Here is a 21927-nt window from a genome sequence, read left to right as displayed (position 1 = left end):
AAGGAATACATCAAGAATTTAGAATATGACGTAACAGGGAACATGGATACACAATGGGACTCCACTACCTTTTTGGTTCAACAGAGAAATAGCCAATGCAATAAGAAGCAGAGAAAGGAAACATAAATCAATGGGTCCACAGCCTTAAATTCATGAAATTTCCGAGCACAAGTTAAGCCGAAAAGTAGATAAACTAGTTAGAAAGGCCTTAATGAATAGAACAGTGACTTCATTGAGTAGACAAAACTCAAAAGATTTTTTTTTTCCACGTGTAAACAGTAGAAAACCGATAAAAAACAACATTTGCCCATTAAGAAACTCGGAGGGTAATCTTATATCAAATGATTTGGAAAATGTGAACTGATAAATGCATATTGCACAACTGTATTCACTAAGGAAGAATCAACGCCCCTTCCCGAACCAACTATCAAATATGAAGGGCCACAATCATTAAATAAAATCCCCTTCACAATGGATGATTTCAAAATGAAAATAAAAGGACTCAGTAAGTCTAAGGCACCAGGTCCAGATAACATTAATCCAAGTAATTATAGAACTAGAAGAAGAGATGACCTCGTACTTTTACAAAATGTTCCGGAAGACAGCCAATAAAAGATAGGACCTCAAGGATGGAAACTAGGCAATGCTCCTCCAATCTAAAAAAAATTTTTTAATCAATTATAGTAGATTCAATAGTAGAACATAAAGAGGAAAACAATCTTCTGATAGACAACCAACATGGTTTTAGACAAAAGAAATCATGTGTGACAAATCTTTTGGATTTTTTCCACATGATTAGCATTTATGACAAAAGCAGGGCAATAGACATCATATACCTAGACTTTCAAAAGGCTTTTGACAAAGTTCCTCATAAAATTGATGGTAAAAATTAGAGCACTAGGCATCATTAACGAGAGAGCGGAACGGATCGAAGATTGACTAACAAACAGAAAACAGTTGTAATCAACGGAGAAGCTTCAGAGTTTGCAGCTGTTTAAAGCGGAGTACCTCATGGATCGTCCTTGAACCATTGCTATTTCTGATCTACATTAACGACTTGGATTGGCTAGTAGAGTAGCCAAATTTGCCGATGATACTAAACTAGACATAAATTCTGTAAATTCAGAAGACGTAGAAGCCTTAAGAAAGAATCTAATGAAGCTAAGAGAAAGGTCCAGAAAATGGCAAATGCCTTTCAATTGTGGGAAATGTAAAGTCATGCACATGGGTTGTAGCAACCCACAATCAAATTACTCAATGCTGGGTAATGAAATAGAAAGTGTGGATCAGGAGGATGATCTCGGTATTATTATTAGCAAGGATTTGAAGTTCAACAAACAGTATAAAAGCTGAAAAGAAAGCACAAAAACTAATACGTTACACAAAGAGACAATTCACACACAGAAACAAAGCCACTGTACTACAGTTGTACACATCCCTAGTAAGACCCCATCTAGAATATGGAGTCTAATTCTGGGCTCCAAATATTCAGAAGGATATAGATAGACTGGAAGCAGTACAAGCTAAGGGCATCAAACTAGTTCCAACACTAAGGCTATTTGAATAGACAGGGGATGGAACGTTTGAACTTATTTGACCTACAAACTCGACGACTAAGGGGACAAGTTAATAGAGGCCTTAAAAATTCTTAGAAGAATAACAAATGTAGATTACAACATTCTATCCACGCTTAGCACAAATCAGTCCAGAGGTAACAGATGCAAACTGGAATTGAAAAGATACAACACTAATCAATGTGGTAATTTCTTTACATACAAAATAGCAAATACTTGGAATAGACTTCAAGTGGATGCAGTGAACAGAAACACAGTAAACGAGTTTAAGAATAAGTTAGACAAGATCATAAGAACTCTCTAAATGCTTAGACTAAATCGCTCTACCAAAGGGCAAATAATCTCCGCGGATGGACTAAAATTTCTTTGAGACATCCAAAATCCTTGTAACTCTCTCTCTCTCTCTCTCTCTCTCTCTCTCTCTCTCTCTCTCTCTCTCTCTCTCTCTCTCTCTCTCGTGTGTGCCGTCAGTGCACCTTACCCCATAAACTACAGGCATCACTTACAGGGCTCTGTAGCGTCCCCTTTGTCCACAGCAGCACTCACTTTTTATCCTTCTACTTGATCATTGTTACTATTTCCGCTTCCTAATTCTCTTAATGTTCATTAACAGTTTTTACGTCGAATTCCCTTTACATGATTGCAAATGAAGTAAATTCTCAAAGCTCTCTTCCGTGATTTCTCAATTGGTTTAGGTCTTTATCCATTCACTATTTCCTAAGATTTTCTGGGTCTTCCTGCAATTTTCCTGCTTGCTACTCCATATCATCTACTTTCTTTATTTCTTGCACACTTTTCGAATCTCCAAACATGATTTCAGAGTAATCGCAGTTACAAATTTAAATTCATACTTCTACTTTCCAGACACCACCAATCTTAATTTAGCCTATTAAATTTCTTATTCGTGATTTTGATATTAATCTTTGGCACAGTCGTTCAATTAGTTCATTATGCTTGTTACATAAGATTTTTCATAATTCTGACCATGTTTTACATTCAGATCTTCCCGGACAGTTCCACCCTGTTCATAATACTAGGCATGCAGTCAATTCTCATAGTCAGGCCTTCTCCATCATGAGGCTCAATACTACACAGTACAGTACTCAAGAAGTTTTATTATAGCTGTGATCAAGTTGTGGAATGATCTTCCTAATCTGGTAGTTGAATCAGTAGAACTTCAAAAGTTCAAAGTTGCAGCAAATGATTTTATGTTGAACAGGCTGACATAAGTCTATTTATAGTTATATATGAATTATGTTTTAATGTTGATGTTTTCAAATATTTTGTTTTAATTTTGCATTACTTCTTATGTCGTACATTTATTTCCTTGTTTCCTTTACTCGCTGGACTATTTGTCCCTGTTGGAGCCCTTGGGCTTATAGTATCTTGTTTTTCCAAATAGGATTGTGGCTTGGCTAGTAATAATAATGATAATAATAATGGTCGCGTAGTCAGGATGAAATTAGGGAGGCCATGCCACTCTCCCCACCCCCTTTTTTTTACATTAAATAAGTGAATTAATTACAGTAAGATTATAAATAATTTTTAAAGATTGTCTGTGAATTAATTACAGTAAGATTATAAATAGTTTTTAAAGATTGTCTGGAGTATTTATTTATATATCTAGAGTTTATTCCTGTTAAAGAATCAACATCTTATGTTACTTTTTTTCTACTTTTTTGTCGTTATATTTATCAATACCCTAATCCATCAGTTTTTCTTAGCTTGAATAAATATGTCTGCTGTGAATTTTCTAGTTCTCTATCTTTTCATTTAATCTTAGAGACTGAGAATAAACGTTTCCAATAAAGACAATATTCAAAATCGCCTTGACTGCTTGACCCCTCCAATCAAAAGTCCTGGTTACGCCATTGATTTCTTGCTCTTAAAATATTTGGTTAGCTGCTACAAGTGAATCTCTACAATAAACAACTAATTTGTTTGGATTTTTTTTCTTTCTGCTATTTCTTTTCAACGCTCCCACTGAATCACAGTTTTCTACAGCAAGAATATATCTTCTACAAATTATATTTAAGAGGAAATTTCCTTATTAACAATGAATTATATGTATCCCATGCTGTATATTTGGCATTGCATAAAATATATACCTATTCCAGTCACGTCACAGCTAAGTTATTCAACTGAATAGTTATGCTTCTCTATATCCAAAGAAATGAAAACAAAGACCTTTGCAAAATTACCCTTCCTGAATTAGTTTGTCTCTTTCTTTATCATAGAAATTACAGTTTCACCAAAGAAAGCTGCTTTTCTTTTTAGATACAAACTGTACACCAGAAAACATTCCAGTTGATCTCGGTGCTATACAAGTAGAAAACCTTCCCAGTTCCTAAGGCCCTTTGAAAGCAACGACCTTTCTGTAACTGAATTACAGAATCGTGACTGAGTCGCGATTTACCAAACAATCTAATGTGCATAGATTTTCAATAAGGCATTGGTCAGAAGAATCTGCCCCAGGAATTAAGAATATTCTTTCGTTGAAATTATCAGAAACCTTAAATGATAACATCAAGGACGAAAATGAAGAGAAGGTATAGACCTGGGCAGGTCATCATTGCTAACAAACATTATAAATTTCTTTTTGAAGAGAATACCCAATAACACCAACATCTGTTCAGTTAGAATTGTGGATAAATGTTCTTCAAAACAGCTCATCTCCTTTTAAGCTATCTTGATACAAATACAATTAAATCTGGATTCTCGCCATGTGAGCCTTAAAGAATAATAATAGATCTATAAAGCAACAGCAGTCAAAATGAGGGTCATGAATTGAATCCATAAAGATTTCATCTTGCAGGCATCGAGATACAATTATGAAGGTAACATCTTTTTAAGGCTCAATTTGATATAGTTATGAGTAAGTTTACGATACAAAGTTGCATTCTAACCTTTAAATATGGCCTTTGTAACTCAAAACTTTTTATATTGTCCTTCCATATTTAAAGGTGACACGTACTTAACCATCTTATACAAATTACACCATGCAATAGATAAGAATTATGCAAACATTTATGAATATCTCCTTTTTTTCAAGAAAATAGAACCATAATAGAACTAAATCTTTTGTTACTTTTCACTTCAACGACTTAAACTGCTTTATCTATTATATCTTTTATTCTGAAGTCTGTTGGTAAAATTTTTATAAGTTTGATGATTTCCGGAATTATTCGACTTTCCGCGAATTTCTGATGCAAACTTGATATTTGTGGCAAACTAACATTTTGTTAAATATACAGAAGATGTAAACTGTAAACTGCAATTTTCTAACATTCACATTATCATTATCATGGAACAAGACGAGAAGGCACAATATCTATGTTAAAGACACTACAGAACCGAAACTGCCAATTCGTCAAAAAATGTAAAACCAGAAGAATAAAATATGAAAATAAACGGTGAAAATAACAAATAAATATAAACCCTAACTAATAGATAGCCTATTCGGATCAATAAACATTAGTTAATTTTTTTCATTATTATAAGGATTGATATTTATCAGTTCCACAAGTCAAATTTTACCCGTACACAGTTGGCCCAAATAAATTCGCGAGATAAAACATATATACCAAATATCATTGATAAAAGAATAACTCAGAAATTAAAACATATAATAGATAGATATTGAAATTGTATCGATTAAGCCCGTGCTTCTTACAAATCTTAAAATCTTTAAAACAGTTAAATATTCAAAACATGCGCTATGCCAGGCAGGGCAGGTGATCGGTACTACGGTCTACCACAAAACCAAAGCAAAGTCCTTCAAAAAGATGGCAACCGTGCTTACCCCATAAAAATTGGAGGAAAAAGCCCGTTAATAGAAAAAGACTGAGAATCAGACAAAATATCAGCTAAGGTTTCTGACAAAAACACAAATCTCTGTTTCAAAACAGTGCATTCATTAAATATATATGTTGAATGGTTAAAAGTGTTACCTTCACGGTACTTGGGACAGTTTCATGAGGTGTGCACATTAAAAAGCCATGAGTCAATATTCTATGACCAATACACAATCTTTCTAAAATTACCTCCGTCTTCTTATCCCTCTGGTATGATGATTCCCATAGAGAAACGATTGCTTTTATTTGATTTAATTTATGTTATCAGATTCATTATGCCAGATCCTTTTCCATTTTGCTATTATGAAATATTTCATGAAGGTTACATAATCTTTAACGTGTCGTTAATTGTTCTTTTGTGGTAAATCTATTACTAATTTAGCAGCAGCGTCGGCCTTTTCATTAGCAACAACTCCATGTGCTGGAATCTAACATACTTCAACATTCACCCCTGGAGAATAGAATTTGTTAAGGAGCTCTTCAATTTTCAATACTAGTCGGTTCCTATGCGTACAACCTTTTAGCGGTTCTCATGGCACTTTATGAATCAGTATAGAAGGTAATCTTATGACGCACCCTTGCTTTAATAGTGTTAGTTGCTAGTAATGTCGCACATAGTTCAGATGGTTATGCTTTGTTTATCAAAGAAATATAGCTATTCTCTTAGTCCCCACAAACAACATGTCTTGGGACATATTTAAAGGAAGAGACCTCATTATGCTAATTAGTTTATATAGGAAATATTTATTTTGGTGTTGTTGCTGTTCTCAAAATATTTTATTTTTCCTTGTTTCTTTTCCACACTAGGCTATTTTCCCTGTTGAAGCCCCTGGGCTTATAGCATCTTGCTTCTCCAACCAGGGTTGTAGCTTAGCAAGTAATAACAATAATAATAATAATAATATACAGATGGTTCTTAATCCTTAAAGGGTGCTGGCCGTCCTGCAGTGTCAACAGACAAAAAAAGGGGACATCATTTAAGGAATAAGAGACAATTCTAAAGGTAAATGAACATCACAGCTTTTCACAAAGATTGCAAGCATCAGTAATTAATGGAGGTAAAGAAAAAAAACGCCTCGGATGGAGAGCAATGTGGCACCCTGAAGTGAATATGGTAGTATGTCTTCTGCTAATCACTCAAGGCACAACTATCAATAAAAAATGCCCCATTCCCTACCAAAAGGTTCTGAAGAGTTAGGGAAGAGAATAAGTCAGACAAAACATAGCTGAAAAAATATCTATTCAATGATGCTGCTGACACCCTGAAAGGAATGTCATAGCAATAATGAAGAGAATGTGTTTGATCGACATTTAGAACAACATCGTCAGTCACCTGCGATCCACTTTCCTGGCTGGATGTAAGCAACCACATCAAAATCCTGCCTCATTCCTATATTCACCAATTACCATTATAATTTAGGTGTTACATTGATGCTGGATACTAAGTTCCCATTACTATAGATATAGGTTGATAAAATCATATGGTAATGAACGTCAAACTTATTTTCAAAAAATTACTTTTGTATTTTTAAGTTATGAGCCTTTGTACAATAGGCTTTAGGATAGAAATGTAAATATTATGAACTTATTGTAAAGTTTAACCACTGTATAATTTGTCAATAAAAGAAAAATGAATTCCCTATACATATCAAATTATTTTCATGATAAAATATTAAAGTACAAATTTGCCCATTTAAAATAAAAATGAAATACAACGAACTGAAACTATATAGCTTACATGAGCTTCCGTCACTTTTGGACCATAATGATTTTTTTTCTCCCAGCAAGAAATGGTTTAGATTTCCATAAGTAGTGAACTAACTGATGTAGAAAAAAAAAAAAAACTATTTGACTCCGCAAAGATTTGATTGATAACTCTCCATCATTTCTTCGTCGATCATTTTTGCACATATTCAATAGATATCAATGTATGAATAGTATCTAGGACGGAAAACCCAGCAATGATGCTTTTATTTCACGCCAAACAGGAATTCGCTGGAAGAAATAGACTAAAGTTAGCTCTTTTGGAATGTTTCTTTTGAAAATAAAAGGAGCTGCCACAAATGAATATTAATTCTAAAAAATGGGAACAACACAGCTGTTTTCAAAGTTCTTTATTGAAATTGGGAAGGTGATACTGGCCTAACACATGCGCTATAAGTGATCGCTTGCAGGAACTTTTCTATATTTTGCCCAAATGTTTTGATTGGTTTATAAAATCGAAATATTCCCAGATTATCTGACAACTATGTAATTTTCAAGACACCCTCTTTAATTAGTCCATTCCATGGCTGCCGGTTGTGTAGTCATTGTTGGTTACAAACATATGTGTTAATTCTATCTATTTAGATACTCTGCAATTAGGAATTTATGATATTTTCTTCATTAATTAATGTTTGGCCTGTTTGTAAAGCTTTCTTAGCGGAATATAATAAAAATGTATTCAAAGTAAGTGTGAATTACATAATATTTCATTTAACGTTTGGCAAGTGTGAGATGTAATAGGTTATGTTAATATCTACCATCAGAGAGTTATGAGGCCTTTTGAATGGCCAGACAGTACTACATTGGATCCTTCTCTCTGGTTACGGTTCATTTTCCTTTTGCCTACACACACATTGAATAGTCTGGCCTATTTATTACATATTCTCATACACCTGGCAACACTGAGATTACCAAACAATTCTTTATCACCCAAGGGGTTAACTACTGCACTGTTATTATTCAGTGGCCCCTTTCCTCTTGGTAGGGTAGAAGAGACTTTAGCTATGGTAAGCAGCTCTATAATAATTATTATTATTAGTACTGGCCAAGCTACAACCCTAGCTGGAAAAGCAAAATGCTATAAGACCAAGGGCTCCAATAGGGAAAAATAGCCAGTGAGGAAAGGAAATAAGGAAATAAATAATGATGAGAATAAATTAACAATAAATCATTCTAAAAACAGTAACAACGCCAAAACAGACATGTCCTTTATAAACTAAAATTTATTAACAACGTCAAAACCAGATACGTAATATATAAACTATACAAAGACTCATGTCAGCCTGTTCAACACATTTGCTCCAACTTTGAACTTTTGAAGTTCTACTGATTCAACTTCCCCGATTAGGAAGATCATTCCATAACTTGGTAACAGGTGGAATAAAACTTCTAGAATACTGTGTAGTATTAAGCTTCATGCTGGAGAAGGCCTGGCTATTAGAATTAACGGCCTGCCTAGTATTACGAACAGGATATAATTGTCCAGGGAGATCTGAATGTAAAGGATGGTCAGAATTATGAAAAATCTTATGCAACATGCATAATGAACTAATTGAACGACGGTGCCAAAGATTAATATCTAAATCAGGAATAAGAAATTTAATAGACCGTAAGTTTCTGTCCAACAAATTAAGATGAGAATCATCAGCTAAACACCAGACAGGAGAACAATACTCAAAACAAGGTAGAATGAAAGAATTAAAACACTTCTTCAGAATAGATTGATCACCGAAAATCTTAAAAGACTTTCTCAATAAGCCAATTTTTTGTGCAATTGAAGAAGACACAGACCTAATGTGTTTCTCAAAAGTAAATTTACTGTCGAGAATCACACCTAAAATTTTAAAAAGAGTCATCCAAATTTAAAGAAACATTATCAATACTGAGATCCGGATGTTCAGGAGCCACCATCCTTGACCTACTTACAATCATAGTTTTGTTGGGATTCAACTTCATACAACATAATTTGCACCCATGCACTAATTTTAGCTAAATCTCTATTAAGGGATTCACCAATCCCAGATCTGCATTCAGGGGATGGAATTGATGCAAAGAGAGTAGCATCATCTGCACATGCAACAAGCTTTTTTCTAGGCCAAGAGACACTCCAAAATCAAACCATTGTTCTCTAGTCTTGGGTAGAGCCATAGCCTCTGTACCATGGTCTTCAACTGTATTGGGTTAGGGTTCTCTTGCTTGAGGGTACACTCGGGCACACTATTCTACCTTATTTCTCTTCCTCTTGTGTTGTTAAAGCTTTTATAGTTTATATAGGAGATATTTAATTTAATGTTACTCTTCTTGAAATACTTTATTTTTCCTTAAGTATCCTTTCCTCACTGGGCTATTTTCCCTGTTGGGGCCCCTGTGCTTATAGCATCCTGCTTTTCCAAATAGGGTTGTAGCCTAGCAAGTAATAACAATAATAATAATAATAATTAGTAGGCTGGCGAACATGTTGATACATACTCGTTTTCAAGTTTCCCCACAAAAAACCCGGTTTCCCACTACGATCTCTCTCTCTCTCTCTCTCTCTCTCTCTCTCTCTCTCTCTCTCTCTCTCTCTCTCTCTCTCTCTCTCTCTCTCTCTCCTTTTTTTTATTTTTTTTTTGATAACGTCTCTGCCTCATGATTCGGTGACAGGAAGTTCGACCACCGCTCGCTGCTCGAAAAAGTTTCCACTGCCATTCACAACCTGACTATCCCATTGCTAGAGATGGGGGTTGGATAGGGGAGACTGCAGGGCTGCCTTCAAAGTAATTAGCATTCATTATCTGGCCCTCCGTGGTCTTAGCTTGAGTAGAGAGGGGGGAATGGGTGCTGATCATATGTTTAAATGGTCTGTCTCTAGGACATTGTACCGTCCCTAGATTTTACTACTCATGATGACCTTTAAACCCTTAAACTATGGTATAAAATATTCGGAAATTTTAATTGTTTGAAAACATTAGGCAATGATTCCATCTGAGAAAACAACAGAAATGCTGCTAAGCCTATCGCGAATAATTCATGCGTAATAAGCCATAAAAGGCGAGCGATGTCAACAATACTGGTCAGAAATGCATATAGCTCAAGATATAAACTATAGGAAAATTATTTTCTTAAAGGGGTGGTCGATCCAGAAAAAAAGTTGACCAATCGATTCTTAGCAAGTTATTTTGGGATGAGGTCGCCCATCCCATGCCCTTCATTGCCTGTCTGTATCCTACAACAGATGACTAACAGTCAGATATTAATTCGCTATTTACGTCAAAAAGAAAAAACAATTTCTGATTGCCGATCTCAATCCTCTCAAGGGTGAAACTATTATAGGCTGAAACAACTGAGCCACAAAGACCATACGCTATTAAAACAAGATTTAAAATGAAGGTTTACCCGAATCTTATCGAAAAACAATCCCCAAGGATCGATAGGAAAGCAAACAAATCTTGAAAATAATGTCATCGTGTCAGAGTTCATTTATCTTATGTGCAGAACTTGAAACGGTAAGCAAGGCAAAGAAAATGTTCTTGATTGCTTATCCAGAATGTAATGTTACTCAGCCACTTTCAAATGAAATAAACTATTCCTTAAAACCCTCTGATTTGACAAGTGCATACAAATGGCTACAGATTAGTTCAATTGATAACAAAACAATAATTCTAATAATATTTTAATCTATGTAATGTGACTGTCAGCAAACAAGAGCAATATTCACCAAGAATAGCCTGTTATCCATATAAATCCAAAATTTATAAGAGAGAGAGAGAGAGAGAGAGAGAGAGAGAGAGAGAGAGAGAGAGAGAGAGAGAGAGAGAGATTAAAAAAAAAACTTTAGTTCATTTACTAATGGTGAGGCCGTTCATTAGAGTTCGAGTTCTACTCCCATAAACCCTTGAGTGTCTATGCTAATCTAAAGATTTAAAAGAAGGGATACAAAGCGAAGATGTTTTCTAGTATGAACTAATTTCCGCTAATATGTTTCTAATATTGCATAAATGATAGGAAGAAAACATTTCAATAAATGGTAGTTTTGTTACAAACCGTAAATAAAGTTAACTCATGAAGTGGAAATGCACTTCGACTACGTTGTTTCTCAGAACATTATTTTTCTAGTGTGGTGCAGAAAAACTTAAATACTTTAAACAATTCTATTACAGAAGAATATGACGTTTATAGGAATATTCCCTTCACCATGAAACATGCAAGCTATACTTATAATTATCAAAATACAATTACCATAAAGTCAAGGTATTCATAGTATGATCCATTACATTATCTATAAACATTAAAATTTAATGACGTCAATCAACATGTTAACTTAAATGTGACATTAATGCCGAGAAACTCCTTAGTCACTATCCAACTGACCTTCTATGATGTACACCCTCAGAATGTTCACGTCCCAAGATATCCAAATAGTTGTTGTTGTACAGATCAGGGTTAGGTACAGATAAGTATTCACTTTCCAGTGACCAGTAAACAAACGCGAGGAGTTGAGACCGGAGAAAAAGTGCACTTAGTCACAGCTTTCCGCTCACTAAAACACACCAGTCAAGTATGGCAGCCATTGAGTATAGTTGCCAGTTAGTCCTTTGAATCATTTATTTTGGATAGCTTTATTTCAGATACTTGAGAGATGATTTAATGTAAATTTATGTCATCTTAGGTAAAGTAAAAAAAAAAAAAAAGAAGTTTACGCTTACCCCGGTATGACAATGCCTTATACTATTTGAAGAATTTTTAAGTTTTGTTTTATTTTCTCCAAGCACAATCTCCCTCCAATACACACACACACACACACACACATACATATATATATATATATATATATATATATATATATATATATATATATATATATATATATATATATATATATATACATATATATACACGTTTTTTAAAGGAACACACACACACACACACACACACACATATATATATATATATATATATATATATATATATATATATATATATATATATATATATATGTGTGTGTGTGTGTGTGTGTGTGTTCCTTTAAAAAACGTGTGTAGAAAAGATTTTAGTTAATTCCCAGAGTAACCAGGAAATATGCAGCACAAGTTAATGTACTTTCAAGAAAGCAATTTCAAACTCTCAAAAACAGACAATTTGACAAAGGGAATAATCTAGGAAAATGTGAAAATTGTCAGATGCATTAATTTTTTTTTTCTCAAACAAGCAGAAAGTATTTCCTGATAAAACGCTTACATGAAATTGAGTAATTGGAAAATGTATTCTCTGAAACGTCACATATGTAGAACATAGCATATGAATTAAAGGAGATGATTTTATAAAACCAAATTCATGAGCTCCCACAACTTTAGATAAAAGCCTTATATGCAGTAAGCCGGTTTCCTCCGGTTCATAAGAGGTGTGGTAAACTTTCACGACGCAGGGAACCTTTTTAATGCTGTATATGGTTTGCCATTGATTTGCTTTTAAACCCGTTTCCATAAACCGGTCCTGAACATCCTCTATTCAAAATGACCAATCTAGATCTGAAATATTAGAAATAAAGTTGCCAGTGAAGAGGTTTGGGCATGGCTCAGGTGTGGGAAATCCCAGTTTGACTATTCTCGGATCTCCAGCACGCATCTCCTTGTGGGTAGTCGAGGAGGTCGGAGCATTTTTCAGCGGTTTTCCCGCGGTACCCAGAAACGGAGATTTGGAGGGAATTGCTTAATTTCTTACGAGGTATAAGCACATCCCGCTGTGTGTTTGTGTGTTATACATTACTACTCGCAACACCGTAGCTCATCTGTGGGATGCTGATCCCACAACAGGATACGACGAGGTTCGTGCACTGCCTGCCGCAACCAGAGTCCAGAGAATCAGCTGAGCTGGTATCAGCGGGATCTAAGAATGAAGAAATGGACAGGCTTTCATTATGACGCTAAAAATGCGTGAACCACGCAAATATACATACACCGACATACAAACACACACATACACACACACACACACACACACACATATATATATATATATATATATATATATATATATATATATATATACTGTATATATATATATATACTGTATATATATATATGTATATATATATATATATATATATATATATATATATATATGTATATATATATATATATATATATATGTGTGTGTGTGTGTGTGTGTGTGTATTGCTAAATGGTATTAAAAGAATCTCATAATCCCACCATGTTATTCTTAAGCTATTCAGAAAAAAATAGCTATGATAAATGAAAGCAATAGCCCCAAGAATGTCAATAATAATACATTTCATTACATAGCAGCAGAATGAATCTCACATCCTTTATAGACCTCACGCCCAAAAAAATGAAGAAATGGGTGATAACATATAACTATTGGAATGAATTATAAGAGTTTGAACCACATGGGTTGGTGCTGGAGTCCCGGAGGCCATTCAATAAGATACAACTGAGGTAGGCAATAGTCCTGCAGTTGCACTATGAAGTAAAATTTAAAAGATGTTAGAAAGCAAGAGTGAAGGAAGCAAGAAAAAGGTATGTCGAAGGCTAAAAACTGGATTCAGAGGTTCCCGAGTGACGTTTGTAAAGACTTTATTAATGCCAATACGGCTCTTCTTGAGGTGCACTGCCAGTAATAGCCCCTTCGAAAACCTATATGCATAAGTCTTACAGTATAGAGACGAAGTGCAAGCCAAAACTAGACCGATCCTGCACGCAAGATGAGAAATGGAAAATGACAAGGAAGTGGGAGACGTTCACATTTGATTAGTAAATTCGATTTCGAAGTTTTTTTTCCCCCTCTTACATACGAGCACGAATTTCTCATTATGAAACAATATTCACTAAAAATAATCATTTGTCACTCCATCGATGAATCATATTCGACGCTTTGAGATTGTGAGTGGCCTTTGAATAACCGTTTATGACACAGGTATAAAAAGCTCAATTACAGTAATAAGTTTAAGCTTTGCCCCTATCTATTATGTAATAGAGTGCTCGCAAACTTATTTTGCAGAGTTGTGTTTTGCATACTTCATCAATTAGAACCGTCTTTCTATTACCAAATATACTGTTGATTCACACAATTCTTTGAAACAATTGCTTTCCAGACTAAAAAAAAAAAAAAAAAAAAAAAAAAAAAAAAAAAAAAAACCTAATAGCAAAGAATCATCCCTGTCCTCAAACACGAAAACGTCGTTAGAAAACTGTGTAAATTAATCAAAGAAGACAAGTCTGAATGAACATGTGCAGAAAACGCTATAATAATGTTATGTACGGTCTGATATTTATTATAATCCTTATTATTTTCAGCGGCAAATATGAAAGCATTGCTACTTTAGTGATTTAATTCCTGTTTTAGAAATAATTCACTCATAGGCACCTACGAATTTCTTGAGCTTGATTAGGACTTTTCATAATGCTACAAATAACTTAGAACTCCTTGCTTTAATTATATTTGAAATCAGGTTTTCTCGTAAATATTATTTAATGGAAAATGGTTGTCTGCTAAAGAAGGTGATGAATGCAAGAGTTGATGGGAGAAGTACAAGAGGAAGGCCAAGGTTTGGGTGGATGGATGGTGTGAAGAAAGCTCTGGGTGATAGGAGGATAGATGTGAGAGAGGCAAGAGAGCGTGCTAGAAATAGGAATGAATGGCGAGCGATTGTGACGCAGTTCCGGTAGGCCCTGCTGCTTCCTCCGGTGCCTTAGATGACCGCGGAGGTAGCAGCAGTAGGGGATTCAGCATTATGAAGCTTCATCTGTGGTGGAATTGTGGGAGGTTGGGCTGTGGCACCCTAGCAGTACCAGCTGAACTCGGCTGAGTCCCTGGTTAGGCTGGAGGAACGTAGAGAGTAGTCCCCTTTTTGTTTTGTTTCTTTGTTGATGTCGGCTACCCCCCAAAATTGGGGGAAGTGCCTTGGTATATGGATGGATTATTTATTGTTATCCAACTATTGAGCCTTCAGTGAATCATTGTGCAATAAAATAATTTACGATTAATAATTGAATCTTCACTTTGACGTAATATATTTGAAAAGAAGAAAGACATTAACTATGCAAGAACTTTGCGTCTCCTATCATCATGGAGATGATTATCAAGAGTTTTTTCTTTTCAGCAATGAAGGAACAGAGCATGTGGATGTCAGAGTGAAGTTCAATAACTCTGTTTCACTAGCTCTTGAACCTTAGTGAAACCTTTCACTGATTGCACAAGACAATTACAAAAATCGCATAATCAAGTTACACCTTGTACAGTTTGACTTAATCATGGAGAGAAGAGTGTTTACCAAATAACGGGAGTTTCAAGGAGAATATCAAACAAAATATAAGTTATGCATGTTTACTGGTATTCGTCATTCAATGTACATTACAGGGTACTTGAACCACTTCCCAGTCTTCGTAAGTTTTATTCGATTTTGCAGTTTTTCACCACTGAAGAAAGCCAGAGTCATAACAATGAGTCATCATCAAAGTAAATAATATTAGAGTACAAAAAAGTTGTCTTGCACATCAGTCTGAAAGAGTCAATCTAGTCTTAAGTAATGAGTTAAAGTTTGTTCTCAAAATGAATGTGACTAGATTTCGTTGTTCCAAATAGCATTCTATAGTTGTTTCATGCTGAAACCTTTGGCGTTTAGTCGCATTTCAAGAAGAAAATTGCTGTTGGATGTTACGGGCAATCTATTTGCGGACGCCAGTGATGATTTGGTTGTTAGCCAAATAGCAGATGCTGGTGTCGGTAGGTCCAGCTGGGGAAGAAAATCCAGAGAACAAACGCTGGGAGTCTTGCTGGCTCCTAGTGAAGAAAGAACTAGCAGAAGAGCAAGTGTTTGATGACCTTGAGCAAGTCAAAGTGCTTTGGTCAAACTGCTCACCTTCTCCGCATCTGAACCTGTTGAAAATATACAAATAAAAATATTAAGTTCTTTGTCTTTTAGAACAAATGTCATTCATATTTTACCATAATACTGTGTTATAAATAATCAGCATGTAAACTTACGTAAATCTGTACTGGGTAGCAGCGCCATCTTGGGTCTGGACAGGAGTACAGACGTGGAACATCTGGCAGTTATTCTCTTGGTCAGCGTAGTATCCTTGGCCAAAGGCAGAGCATCTGCATCAGATAGCATTAGTTTAATACAAGTTGAAGACAACTTCGAAATTCTCTAAAAGTAGGCACTTTTGGTTCTGTAAAAATATCATTCAGAAAAATTTTATACTTTAAAAATACTCACGAAAAACTTGATGATGTGGAGCCTTCAAAAAGATTGGAAGTCGGTGGGACAAAGAAAGTCTGGAATACTCCAAGAATCTTGTCACCGTTAATGCTTTGGATATGTCCAGCGATCTCTTTCATCTGAAATAATGTAAGAATATTTTAAAGAGTGAAAATGGAAAATTAACAGTATTATAATGTTAACACAAAAACAAAACTACAGTAATCAGCATGAATTATAATTTGAGGCATCAAAAAGTTCATCAGGACTTAGAAAATTTTATCATCACTAACATTGTGGATAAGAATAATTTCAATTTGGGATGTAACGTGTGATGAGAAACAAATGAGTAAATACAAATCAAAATTTACAGTAATGAATGTCCATTGCAATTTACTTAGTAGGCAAGAAAATTTACTTGCCTCAGAGGTCTGGAACTGCAGCGAATGTTGGTTTTGCTGGTTGACCTGGAATTGATTATTTGAATGCTGTACCTGGACACCTGAGAGTTGCTGTTGGTTGTTCAAACTATTCAATTGGTGCTGTGAGGTTTGGAAGGCATTTTGATTATGGGAACTCTGAGAAAGTCCAGATAATTGATTTTGGTTCTGTTGGAACCTGCTTGCACCTGAGTTCTGGCTGAACTGTGAAGCGCTTGATCCTTGGCTCAATGATGACTGGATATTGCTCACTCTGTTCTGGCTTGGTCGAAATTGGTTATTTCCACGATTTTGGTTTTGCTGGGCAATGCTACCGCTCTGGGATACCTGGAAGCTTGTGCTACCAACATTCTGGTTATTTTGGTACTGATTGTTGTTGAGAGATGACTGACTACCCAAGGACGTGAGAGAAGTTTGCAAGTTAGTCTGCTTAACATCAACAAGGTTTGGGTCACTGTAACGGTTAGCATTGAAACTGTATCTCTGGTTTATGCCTTGGCTACCTTGGTTGGAATACTGGACCCTTGTGTTTTGCTGATTCTGTGTTGCCAATTGGTTTTTGTTGTTTTCTTGGTTGTTAACAGAATATTGGTTTCTGTTGCTTAGTTGACTTTGGGTAGATGTAGAGAATTGATTTCTGTTGTTCAGTTGGTTTTGTGTAGAAAACTGATTTCTGTTGTTTTGTTGGTTTTGGGTAGAGAACTGATTTCTGTTGCTTTGTTGGCTTTGGGTAGAGAACTGATTTCTGTTGCTTTGTTGATTTTGAAGTGAACCCTGGTTTCTGTTCAATTGCTGGGTCTGAGTAGAGAACTGATTTTTATTATTCAACTGGCTTTGGAAGGAGGTAGACAATTGTGGTCTGATGTTCTGTTGACTCTGAGAAGAGAACTGGTTCCTGTTACTTTGCTGACCTTGAGTAGAAAACTGGTTTCTGTTACTTTGTTGGTTCTGAGCAGACAACTGATTCCTGTTACTTTGCTGATTTTGAGTAGAGAACTGGTTCCTGTTATTTTGTTGGTTCAGAGTAGAGAACTGGTTCCTGTTACTTTGCTCATTTTGAGTAGAGAACTGGTTCCTGTTATTTTGTTGGTTCTGAGTAGAGAACTGGTTCCTGTTATTTTGTTGGGTCTGAGTAGAGAACTGGTTCCTGTTACTTTGCTGATTTTGAGTAGAGAACTGGTTCCTGTTACTTTGTTGGTTTAAAGCAGAGATTTGATTCCTGTTGCTTAGTTGATTTTGAGTAGAGAGCTGGTTCCTGTTTGTCTGTTCTCCTAAGGTAGACAATTGGTTCTTGTTACTCAATGAACTTGTGATGGAGGTAGAAAACTGGTTTCTGTTACCTTGTTGGCTCTGAGTAGAGAACTGGTTCCTATTGTTTTGCTGGTTTTGAATGGAAAATTGGTTCCTGTTATTCTGGAGATTACTTTGTTGGCTTTGAGCAGAGAACCCAGCCCTGTTTCCTTGTTGGTTTTGATTGGCCAACTGAACAGTATTCTGCTGGTTCTGAGACTGGAACTGGTTCACATTGTTCTGTTGGGCCAAAGAAGAGATTTTGCTACCTCCTGCAAGTTGGTTTTGAGTAGAGAATTGATTTGCAGATCCTTGAGTATTAGATGAAAACTGGTTACCAAGGTTTTGTGAGTTGTGAAGAGAGAATTGATTTGTCTGGTCTTGTTGGATCTGAGAAGGAATCTGGTTTCTGTTTAACTGGTTCTGGGAGGAGTATTGATTTGCAAGTCCCTGCTGTCCTTGGGAGGAAATTTGATTCCTGTTACCTTGCTGGTTTTGGATGGAAGAGAACCGATTGATGTTATTTTGTTGGTTCTGTGCAGAGAACTGACTTCCACTATTCACTTGGCCTTGAGCAGAGAACTGATTTCTGTTGCTCTGTTGATCTTGTGAAGAGACCCTACCTTGGTTTGATAATAAAATTCCGCTATTTTGTTGGTTTTGGGAAGAGAATTGAGAAGACAACTGATTACCAGTACTAAGCAGGCTTGAAGCTTGGTTTATACTAGAATGAATTCCTTGTGCGTGAGTTTGTCCGTGTTCACTACCATACTTGATATGAACGAGATTGTTGTTTGGGGATCGTTCAAAATACTGTTCTCCTTGGTGTGTCCCAGAGAGATTGTCAAGCTTGGCAGCAGAGGCCAGCAAGAAGAGGGAGCCTGATGTTCATGAAGAGATGAAAAAGAAAGAGTATTTTAGTATGAACTTCCTAAAAAACATATGGATAGAAGACACTCTCAGACTGAACATTTGTTATTTAATTTGTTTTCTGCATTACATTTTACACTTGAGATAAAAATCTAATATTTTCCAGAGTTGTACTTGAATAAGCCTCGGGTAGTAACTGTATAAATATATTTAGTAAATTGAGAATAAATGAGGGAAAATATACAGTATAAGTTAAAAACTTTAATGAATCGCGTCCTGTATCGATAGGGCAAATAATAAAAGAATACTGTTGCTAGCTAAAGGTATAACAGAAAACTAAAAAAAAAAAAAATGGAAAACAATTTAAGGACCTATTGAAATATTATGAAATATATGGGAAATAAACTTTAAAGAAGCGGAAAGCTAAACAAAGTAGTTTATTATGCGTTATGGTGTTTTAGCAGGCAAAAAAGTAATCTCAATCAAAGAATTGGAAATTGAGCTAGTTTAATGCTGTTATTACGAAAGTTTTTAAAAAGAAAAATAATAGTTATTAATAAAAGCTTTATGTTCTTTACAATTTCTTGGTCAAAAGACAATTGTCATTATCATTATTATCCTTTAAAATTAGCAAACAATACTAACAAGCCTAAAATGTCCTTAACTTATAATTAAATTCTCGAAGAAAGAGAATAATGCACAAGACTCATTGATGGAGTGAGAAACTTATGTGTTCAATTTATAAAATCTTCGTCATTTTTTTCGTGAATTCATTTTGCAGACAGGACTGAAATATTTGGAGATATTTGCCGATTGGAATGGTGTGCGGATTATTTCAAGCTTTATCTGATGTAATATTTGACTTTCACCTTAATGTGACCTCTAGACCGAAAAAACAACAAGAAAAAAATAAACAGCATAAGAGAAAATATATAAAGATAAAATTAATGAAGTTGGTAGAAATAAACATTCTGAAATTTAAATACTCGTGAATATCCTAAGCTTTCAATTAATGTTTGGTGTCGAAGCTAAGCGTAAATACTGTAGTATGTACACTACATCACTAAAGTCTGAATATATGTTAGTAGAGGACATTTAATATCTATTGATGATAGATGGAAAATTTAATAGTAAAAGGTTTAAAGAAGGTTATGAAGAGTATATAGAGACCATTAGCTGAAGAAGGACTGCGTGGTGTAAACGTTAAATAGCAATTACTGGACTTGAAGTTAGATTTGCCATGGCCAGAGTGAATGCAAATTTAAAGGAAGAGAAGAGTAATGGTGGGTTGAGACGAAAGTTAGAATAATACTCAGATGTAAAATTGAAGGAACATTTTCGCTAATAAACACCAAACTAAAAGGCCTTAAAAGAGTAGAAAAAGTATTAAAGCAGAGGATAGATTGTGAATAATATAATGAATGCCAATAATTGTAACAACGAAGAGTGCATAATTCCATACTATGCATAAGAACACATATACAAATTAAGGTTTCACTATTCCTAAGCAATTCTCAGTGATAATACTAACAATTAAAACAAGAGTCTCTAACTGAAATATAAGAATAACGTTTCTGTACATATTATCCAGCTGACTTCATGAGGAATTTTGAAACTTGATATCACGTGTAAATCGTAGATGTAGAATAAGTATTGATTTAACTTCCATTAATCAAGAAAGGGATAATATTATTTCAATAAATCTAATTATAATTCGTATTGGATAAAAAATATTTTGCAATTATAAAACACTGCTTTCAAAACTCTTGCTATCGTCACCCTCATAAACTAACTGCCTAAGTAATTTTCTCCACTTGTTGGGAAATAAAAAAACTTTCTCATTTCCTAATTCTTTATATCATAGTATTAAGCTTCAATTAACAAATTCTAATTCACAAATTCTTCTGCTAAGAATTTGTAAATTGAAACTCAAGACAATGATATAAAGAATTAGGAAATGAGGTTTTTTTTTTTTGAGTTCCCAACAAGTGGAGAAAATGACTTAGGCAATTAGTTTATGAGGGTGACGCTATGCAATGTATGAAGTGGCTGTATAACATCATGGTTACATATAAACGTTGATATTAATTTAATTTATAACTACAATTCTAGGCAAGTGAAATCATATCCTTTGGAACAACACCTATCATAAAAGTGTCAAAATGAAGACAAAAACATCACTTAAACAGAGATTGGCCGTTATATACATGTCAATCAATTGATGCAATGTTTATCTGTTAGTACATCTGTATGCTAACATTCACATATACATATTTCAATAATAGAAATAAAAATAAAAATAATATACCAACTATGCTAAACAGGGGTGAATCATACGTAAAAGACTATTTCGTATTAGATTTGTTATGTACTTCCGAGCTATTAATTTCTATTGTTGGTTTTAATTTGGAAATAAATTTCAGAACTCTGAGCATGGTTTACAACTCCAGTTTCAAGAGGATTTAAAAAAAAGATACAGAAACTGATTGGTAATTTTCTCAAAACACATAAACAAAATAATAAATAAATATAATTACAAAACGATTGCAATAATAATCATAAACTATTTTCAATATTTTTTTCATTGTCGTAATTGCTTATAGAATTGAAATGCATTAAAATAAATGTATTTATTTTATCAGTTAATTTAGAATACCATTACTCCCTCCTTCTCTTATCTAGATGACAGCTTGATAGATGAACTATTTCATTTGAACGACCCAAGGATTCTTAGTATATCTTTCCCAAATTAATGCCTCTTATCAATATACCCTTTATCAAAATTGCTGAAAATAGTCGAAAAAATTAACTGTAAAAAATTCCCTGATTGCGTTAATCTAATACGGCAATGAATATAGATATAAAATGTTTATATAGGTACTTTAGGTATAGGTTATGGTTCTTAGCTCATAGCACTTCTATTCCTAGCACTTCTA

General features: G+C 34.6%; 2 protein-coding genes across 3 annotated transcripts in view; both read right to left on the bottom strand.

Annotated features, from left to right (window-relative positions):
* LOC137642677 (serine protease ami-like) overlaps positions 1-21927 on the bottom strand; it is a 90609-nt gene that overhangs the window by 24742 nt on the left and 43940 nt on the right. The window contains exon 1 of one of the 2 annotated variants that reach the window (XM_068375451.1): positions 11543-11711. The exons of the other annotated variant lie outside the window; for it this stretch is intronic. The gene's annotated coding sequence lies outside the window, so the exon portion shown is untranslated. Of the gene's footprint in view, positions 1-11542; positions 11712-21927 lie in introns of those variants that run through there. 2 annotated transcript variants of the gene reach the window in all.
* LOC137642676 (putative uncharacterized protein DDB_G0286901) overlaps positions 15501-21927 on the bottom strand; it is a 7229-nt gene continuing 802 nt past the window's right edge. The window contains exons 2-5 of the mRNA XM_068375450.1: positions 16814-19002; positions 16410-16531; positions 16175-16288; positions 15501-16066 (exon numbers count right to left, since the gene is read on the bottom strand). Coding sequence (XP_068231551.1) covers positions 15856-16066; positions 16175-16288; positions 16410-16531; positions 16814-19002 — 2636 coding nt within the window. The 3' untranslated portion in view covers positions 15501-15855. The remainder of the gene's footprint in view (positions 16067-16174; positions 16289-16409; positions 16532-16813; positions 19003-21927) is intronic.

Source organism: Palaemon carinicauda, chromosome 6 (assembly GCF_036898095.1).
Source record: "Palaemon carinicauda isolate YSFRI2023 chromosome 6, ASM3689809v2, whole genome shotgun sequence".
NCBI lineage: Eukaryota > Metazoa > Arthropoda > Malacostraca > Decapoda > Palaemonidae > Palaemon > Palaemon carinicauda.
Note: the sequence above shows the minus strand (reverse complement) of the source record. Positions and strands in the feature narration are given on the sequence as shown.